Below are 7,824 nucleotides of genomic sequence, written 5' to 3' on the forward strand. Positions count from 1 at the left end.
GTCTCGTTCCTGGAGCCGGGCCTGCACAAGGACTTTCGCATTGCGATCAAAAGCAGGGTGTCGGCGGCCTTGAATGGTGCTCAGCCGCAGAGCAGCCTGCTCAGTTTGTTGTTTCTGCGCATCATCCTTAGATGCAGTGAACGCTGATTTCTTGAGAGTCCTTCGGCCATGATTTTGATCGATATGGATGACACGGGGCATTCTGCTCCAACGTAGCATGTGTGATGAGAATGTATCTTGTTGCATGTCTTACGCTCATTATTGAACTTCTGTCCCTATGCATTACGTTGTGTACGTTTTCATCTCTTTCCAGTAGTCATTTTGTGCGACATTGCATTGGTTGCAACGACTCCTGAACAGGAGAAATGAACTGCATCAGTTTTGGCTTACGAAGGAAGGTCAAGACCGCCACAAAGCCATGGCCGGAAGCACTTAAATCCCTACCCCTAGATTTTCTCTTCCCATGGCTGGTCAGCCGTTACACCTGGCCCTGACTTTCGTGCTACAAGTGTTACATGTATATCGTCCATTTATTGAAGTGCACAATATCTCAAAAATCTAACAACTGCTACACATTATCGCGATCATAAGCTGTCTAAGCAGTTTTCAGAAGCTGACATTCAAAGTGAAGAACACCAAAAAGACACATCACTCAACTACCATCTACAACTAATCCACAAACCAAATGCGAACCCAAATAATATCATAAGAACATCAAAAGAGCCTAAAATACACCAACCGAAAGGGCTTGGCAACAGGAGCGCAGCCATGGCCGTCCTCTCCCGACTATTGAGGGGATGCGGAAAGCAAGAACTTGATGATCTTTATTCGTGTGAATAAAGTGTTAATTGCCTGGGACAGGGGTCCCAGAAACGAAGTCATGGACATTGCCATAGCCGCCAACTTCCGTGGCATAGACATGCAGATCTCTAGAGCTCAGGCTGAAAAGCAGCACGGGCCTCGCACCGAAAAGCCACGTTCCCCTTTATGATAATTAACAGAAAGGACTGGCATGCCCGGCCTCAAAAGCGCTGCGCCGCATGAGCAAACACACCAAGACCAAACACAGACATGCTCCCTGTTCCCCTTCCTTACACAGGCCAATGCTGAGTTCGCTCAGCATGCTGGTGAAGTATCCATCCAACGCCCTTCTCCTCAAGGGAATGCTGAATCGCCGAGGTGTTGAGCAGCTTCACAGCTGGCTTGCACAAGCGGCCAAATGCCTGGTGCGACATAGATTCGAGGGCGTCGCCATCGGAGTTGACGATAAGGTGCGTCTGATCGCGCTCAGCCACTGCACCACCATCTGTGCAAGCAGTTCGAATGTAGATGAGCTCGGATGGCTGCGCCACGGAGACGTCAGCGGTAATGAGATAGTGAGAGAGGGTGCGTGGCCTGTTTCATCGATCGTGTACCACGCCAGCATCGTTTGGTCGTGGCTGACGCACTCTGCTGTGTGTGGAGTGCACGCCACGTCTGAGTCATGTCATCGTCGACGTTGGAGTCATCCCACGCAGAGGGACTCCGTCCAGCAGCGTGACACAACAAGGACGTCTCAGTGAGACTCAGACCAAGCAATAGTTGCAGCTGCTTACAAACCGGTCAGTGGAGATCTGCATGGATAGATGGGCCCGGTGGAATGCGCCCAGGGGACGTTGCCCATAGTGAGTCCGTCCAGAGCTGGACAGCGCTGCTCAGCGTAAGAAAACGAGGATATCTCCGCGTGACTCAAACCGAGCGACCGTTAGAAGAGATGTATGCATATACGAGCGCGTGGGATGCACCACGGAGATAGCGACAGTGAGCCTGACCAGCATGACGACTCCTGCTTGGATGTCCCCAATTCGGACAACATCCAAACAGCATGCATACTTTGTCCGAGCCACGGCAGTTCTTCCCCAGGCTGTTTGCTTTGTGGGTCCGTATCCCTGAAGATGCATGGTTATCTGGGGCAGAAATGGGGGTCGAACACCATTCTGGCAAAGCACTGCGCCATGGTCATGCCTGCTGCACACCGGTCAGCTTGCGGAGCGCCTGATCACACGGTGACTGGCCCCCCATTGCTCTCCACAAGGGAGCGCAATCGTGAAGGGCTCCGACGGGATCGCTGACAGGGCTGACGGGTCCATGGTGGCCTCGCATACGCTCGCATCATCAACGCTGGGAACGGGCTCCAGTACCTGCTGGCTTACCCTCCGGGAAAGAATGTTTGTCCAAGCAAGCGACACCACATTGATGTACGCAAGGCGGAGGTGGCCAGGGACGAACATCATGTTGATGGTCATTGCAGGAGTCCACCTGCAATTGCCACTGCGATCTTCTGAGAAAAGTTGAGGCGATGTCTATTTCCAAGTAGTCCTTGGGCTTGCCGATGTCCATGTGGATGCGGGGTTGTTAAATATGATGCATGATCATCTTGTATCTTTTCACCGCTGCTGCATCCAAACGGATCGTGGCAACTTGAATTTGCAAGTTGAGAATAGTCGAGACGAGACCGTTAGACATCAGCTCTTCCAAGCCTTGCAAGCATGTGTCACACCTGTGACATCACCATTGTCGCACACGCCACACACAACCCTCGCAGTGTCTCACCAGATTGTATAATTTGCGGGTGCAGAGGCCCAAGAATGCATGAATTTTGCAGACAGAAGTGCGGGTCGACACTCTCTGGCGAGGCACTGAACCCTAGTTAGCTGAGTCAGATGCATATGGCAACGGAAGCCTCTAGATCGTATAGGGTTGTCAGACGTGAAACACTGCACAAGAGTGTTCATCTATAAGGTGCAGCAACTGAACTAACTAAGGACATCAGCACTTTCCCATGTACAGGTCTACACACGACACACGAGAACCGCTTGTACACAGCAAAGAGGCGCACAGGTACCAGCCAGTGACAGTAGTGGGCCAAAGCTTCTGCTGGATGTCATGTGCGATATCGTCGGCCCGATTGCACATGACGCCATTCCAAGCAAAGAACATCGAGGTGCAGATAGGCGTGTACACCAACTGGTCAAACGCGACCTTTCCCACGACTGCTGCAGGGTGTGTTGGATTATTGGGCATCATCGCCTGTACTCGCGAGAGTTGGTTAGGGCTGCATGGATCCCTTTTTTCTACTCATTGCCTCCTCCGTGCAGTCAGCTGTGGACCCCACTCAATGACTCTGACAGATCCATGGTGTTGAAATCCAAGCTTCATTCAACCCATCCATCAAGATTCGCGTGGATGTCGCACATCAGGAGGAACTATCATGGGAATACCTTGAAGATGTACATGTGTGTCCAGTGTGTGCTTATTGATCTCTCAGTAACGGAAATCCCTCGGTGCTGGATGTTCTGCGGATCGTGTCACTCGAAGGATTTACAATGCAGCGGCATGTGACGTGGATACAAAGCGCTGTCTCTGGTTTTCGGTCCGAGGAAACAGGAATGGATACACCCCCATTGGTCACTCAGCATCGCCCCAAGGGCAATCGGACAGGTTGGCCATCCAGGTTTGTGCGACGTTCTGTGTGCATCCACATAAAACCCGTCCTCGGCATGCGACTTTAACACCTTGACAAATGCAAGATTCCCGAGCATCGGCCTGCTGCACAAGCATTCTCCCCCGACGGGCATTTTTCCACGCACGAGGCGCAGTTTTGCAGTCCATATGCCGTATACACACCTGGTCTAGCCACGTGTAGAAGTGGTGGCCAACGGGACCGATGTAGCACAACCCAAATCCCCCCATGCGTGCGGTGCGTTTGAGGTCGAGCGCTGCCAGGCGCACACGAAAGTTGCCCTTTCTAGTAGACAACTGCGCGAGGGTGTCCCCTACTACGAAGCAACCCATGCAAGTCAGCGACTTGGTTCTCATCGGCTTCTGCAATAGCGACTCTGTATAGTGCGCCCACAAGCGAGGGGGTGACATAGTGCTGACGAGGCTGATAGGGGCCATGGTCAGTGCAGACTGTGGAGTAACTGTTCTTGATTCGCGTTCGCTGGAATACCAAGCTCCAAACCTGAAGGCAAATTCCGACGTGAGAAACAGGCTTAACGGCAATCTTTTTGCATTGCAAAATGGCCACATTTGTTGCTGTGGTTCATTCTGCACAGGTCTGACGGACATGGGCAGTGCGGTAATCCAGAGACAATTGCAGCTGAAGAAATGCAGGTTGCAAAACCAGCCTGATACATACGAATTATTTATCACGTGAAGTCCTTCGCGCGGTCGACTCACCTCACATAAACGTACTACTTGCCAAAAGCTACGAAACGCTCGAAACCGACTGCGCGCTTTGCATTACAATCATCCTCCACATGCCAGAAATGGAAGTGAGCCCTTCTTCACTGTAACTTGAGAATGTATTGCTCTTGAGAGGCCAGACAGTACCTACCTTGTACCATGCGGGACTGTAAGAGCTTCCTAGGACGGTACAATATGAAAAACTTTGGTCAAATTACCGAGGCAGAACATGTCTGCAGACTAGAGGACATGTCGTGAATCCCTGAAGGAGGTGGCGTGCGACGTGGCATGCGTCTGGGACTCGGGCAGAGTACTTCCTGTTTGTCTATTTGGGAGGTGTGCAACTGTGCTGTGACGGGGGCTCATTTCGTTGCTGTTAGTCCGCACGGCATGACATGTCATGCGGCACGACCGTAATCTTGATGTGCACTGTACTCTGAAATGAATGGTACCTCGTAGCATACCGACAAGAACGCCTTATATCGCGTATGTGGGGGCTTGGAGGTGCAGCACGTTCACACACCGCGCTGCATGCTCACATTTAATCAGGAGCCTGCAATTCAACCTGCGCGCACGAGGTGATTCGTATAAGAATGGAGATAGACGCTCCGTTGCCAAAGAGGCTGAAGGTTGATTACTCTCTGGTGAAGACGGAGAAGCTCCAGCTGCTGTTCAAGGAGCAACGGCGGTGCGCGCTCTTACATCGCCCTTGCGTACCAACCAAGACATTCAGTGAAAGACGTCAATATAGTTCACTTACCATTATGTTTCATATCTTGGCGCTGTGCTTGTCTTGAATGGGTATCGGCAGGAACCGCTCGTGCAATGCAATGCTTTGCAGCAACGCGCACGAGACGCCGAGTTCTCGTTGCCATAACCAGCATCCTTTCTGAGATGCCACAAGCAAGGCTGAATCAAAATGAGACCCAATGGTTTGTTGTTAATCTTGATTCCATCGCAAACTTAAAGAATAGCCTTCATTGCGTTGCGCGCTCTGAAGCACCGCATGCTCATGAGTACGTGCGCTTGCATGCGCAGGTACATGAACTACTTCTTCGACAAGCTGCAATATGGTCCGGTAGAAGAGCTTTGCAAGGTGTGTTCACGAGGTCGCCTCTGCCATTCGAAGACTGAAGCTGGCCAGTTTGGGAACCGCGCAAGAAGCAACACAAATGATGCAAGCCAGGCGACGCCGAAGGCCAAATTTTGTGTTCATGTATACGTATTTACACCATATCTTGTTCTTAGTCGATCGTGTCATAGCATCAACTGCAGTGTTTGTGCGAATCAGAGACGGTGCAACCAGCCATTTTACAGCGCAGGAACGCTCAAAGAGTTTTCTCCAACTAGGCATCGAGTGTCAAAACCGCCTTGCATACTTGCACAATTTTTATTAAGTAAGTTCATTTTGCAAATGCTTGCAACCAAATTCAGGGAAATGTCAGCCTCGGAAAGACAATGCACAGCGCCAACTAGGCAACCCTGGAGATGCATGGTGACATCGCATGGATGTGCACAGTGCAGGGATTGAACCATGTGTGGAAGTGCAGGTGATGCTGGAATGCAAGGGCTCAATCTTCTTCACTGGTGTGGGCAAGAGCGGCTTCATTGCCCAGAAGCTTTCACAGATCCTAGTATCCACTGGCACCAAAGCGAGTTTCCTGAGTCCTACCGATGCGCTGCATGGAGACATCGGCATCCTTAGAGACGACGACCTCCTCATCGCCTTCTCCAAGAGTGGCGCCACTGAAGAGCTGCTCAAGCTCATCCCGTTTGGCAAGGTAGGTTGCAGCTGAGTCGCAGCTACACCTTTGTGCCTGCCTCACCGCTGACTCAGCCTGATGGCCAAAGCAAAGGCAGATTTCACTGAAACCTCCACCAATATCGGGCTTGTACAGGTGATCCAAAGGACATTGGATATTCGAGGGAACTGATAAAGCAAAACACAGATCTGGAGGGGAATCGGCATGAATTAAATTGAGGTGGTTATCAGTCTTCACCTGATCCTCTTACAATCTGGCCTGGATTGCAAAGGAGTGATCCTCAGCATGCCTGACAAGCTTGGGTGCTTGGGCCAGATTGCACGTGTTCTGGCGTGAAAAGCAGTTGAGCAGATTGCGCTTGCTTTGACCCTGAGCGCCTTGCAGGCAAAAGGGGCTCAAGTCGTGGCAGTCACATGCGTTCCCGGTAGCAAGATGGAAGCTGCATCTGACCTGAGCATCATCCTGCCCTTGGAGCGCGAGCTGTGCCCATTTGACCTCGCGCCGGTGACGTCCACAGCAGTGCAAATGTTATTTGGCGACACGGTCGCCATCGCCCTCATGCAGGCCAAGAATCTCACAAGGGAGCAGTACGCTATGAACCACCCTGCAGGCCGCATCGGCAAACGCCTGATGCTGAATGTGGACTCGATCATGCTCACAAACGGCGCGGTGCCGACTGTTGCGAAGGACATGCTCGTCGTCAACGCACTCCCTGCGCTCTCCTCCAAGGGCTGTGGGTGTGTGCTGGTTGTTGAGGGCACTCAGCTTCTCGGCACGTTCACGGACGGTGACCTGCGGCGCGCCATTCAGGCCACTGGTGGCGATGGGCTTCAGAAGCCGATTCAACAGTTCATGACGCCCAACCCGCGCACCATCAGCTCCAGCGCCAAGGCTGTGGACGCCATGCACGTACGCCCATCCTCCCCAACCATGCTGTAAACGACCTCTAGCACGTTAGCCGGGCCAGGGCTCATCACACTATGCCGATTCCCATTTCAGGCGTTTGAACCACATGCATGCATGTCATATTCCCGCAATCTAGATGACAGCTACCGGTGACTACATCACTTTTGCTTTCAAAGCATCTTGCGGACATGCTGTTCCAGAGGTCGGTGTTGGGCAGACATACATGCGACTTTCTGACACGATGGCATACAAAGGCAGAGCCAGCGGTTCTCGGCAATGGATGTGTTTCGTTGGCTTATTCCCGGCTGTTGCGGGTCGCATGAGAGATTGCAGATGCTTTCAGCAACATCGAGGCCTCCATTCTGAGCCAAATGTCAACATCATGAACGTTGATGAGAGAACGTCGGGAGGCCAACTGCTATGTGTATGATGTGCAGGCAATGGAGTCGCCACGCCGCGTCACATTCTTGCCTGTGGTGGACGATGGAGAGCTCAAGGGCATCGTGACCCTCCATCACCTGGTTGCAGCAGGACTGTAGAGCTGCCTCAGAAGTTTAGGTTGGGCGATGAAAGACAAGTTGGCACACGATGCCCAGCACGGTGGTGTCAGCCCCCCGATGATGTAGCTTTGCGTAGTACAGCAGGAGCTAGTGAACTATTGAACAGCGTTCCAAGACTCATGAAGAACTGTGTCACTGGATTGCCAGCCGAATGGGTATTGCCATCGAGTTTGCAATCCAGTGGCTCCTGAATGACTCAACAATCTGCTTGCTTTGTATGAGACGTAGAAACGCAGTATCGTACTCGAAGAATGCCATAACATATCTGCAGCGTAGGAAGCAGTCATAGTTTCTACAAGTTGTCGCCGGGTTCAACCCTCTCTCCTGACCTCCACTGTTGAGTTCGTTTGCAAGGCTGCAGAGATGAA

At 51.9% G+C, this 7,824-nt stretch overlaps 2 protein-coding genes across 2 annotated transcripts; one reads left to right on the forward strand and one right to left on the reverse strand.

Moving 5' to 3' along the window:
- Positions 1-2,018: 2,018 nt before the first annotated feature.
- On the reverse strand, positions 2,019-3,066 carry LOC149810070 (protein SYM1-like). Its single transcript, XM_089994440.1, has 2 exons — positions 2,885-3,066; positions 2,019-2,298 (listed from the first exon to the last, which is right to left on the reverse strand). Exons 1-2 carry the CDS (start codon positions 3,064-3,066, stop codon positions 2,019-2,021), a joined length of 462 nt encoding a protein of 153 aa, XP_089850566.1.
- A 1,754-nt stretch (positions 3,067-4,820) lies between these two features.
- On the forward strand, positions 4,821-7,435 carry LOC149810071 (putative arabinose 5-phosphate isomerase). The gene is made up of 5 exons (XM_089994441.1): positions 4,821-4,915; positions 5,266-5,323; positions 5,778-6,008; positions 6,375-6,899; positions 7,334-7,435. The coding sequence occupies exons 1-5, from the start codon at positions 4,821-4,823 to the stop codon at positions 7,433-7,435; spliced, it is 1,011 nt and encodes a 336-aa protein (XP_089850567.1).
- Positions 7,436-7,824: the final 389 nt, after the last annotated feature.

Source organism: Nuphar pumila, unplaced genomic scaffold, assembly GCF_984573655.1.
Source record: "Nuphar pumila unplaced genomic scaffold, dmNupPumi1.hap1.1 HAP1_SCAFFOLD_559, whole genome shotgun sequence".
Lineage (NCBI taxonomy): Eukaryota > Viridiplantae > Streptophyta > Magnoliopsida > Nymphaeales > Nymphaeaceae > Nuphar > Nuphar pumila.

Coding starts and splice junctions, on each gene's coding strand:
- LOC149810070 (XM_089994440.1), bottom strand. CDS start 3,066: ATGATGCCCAATAATCCAACACACCCTGCAGCAGTCGTGGGAAAGGTC. Junction 2,299..2,884: donor CCCACTACTGTCACTGGCTG/GTACCTGTGCGC, acceptor TGGCAATTGCAG/GTGGACTCCTGCAATGACCA.
- LOC149810071 (XM_089994441.1), top strand. CDS start 4,821: ATGGAGATAGACGCTCCGTTGCCAAAGAGGCTGAAGGTTGATTACTCT. Junction 5,324..5,777: donor CGGTAGAAGAGCTTTGCAAG/GTGTGTTCACGA, acceptor GTGGAAGTGCAG/GTGATGCTGGAATGCAAGGG. Junction 6,009..6,374: donor AGCTCATCCCGTTTGGCAAG/GTAGGTTGCAGC, acceptor AGCGCCTTGCAG/GCAAAAGGGGCTCAAGTCGT.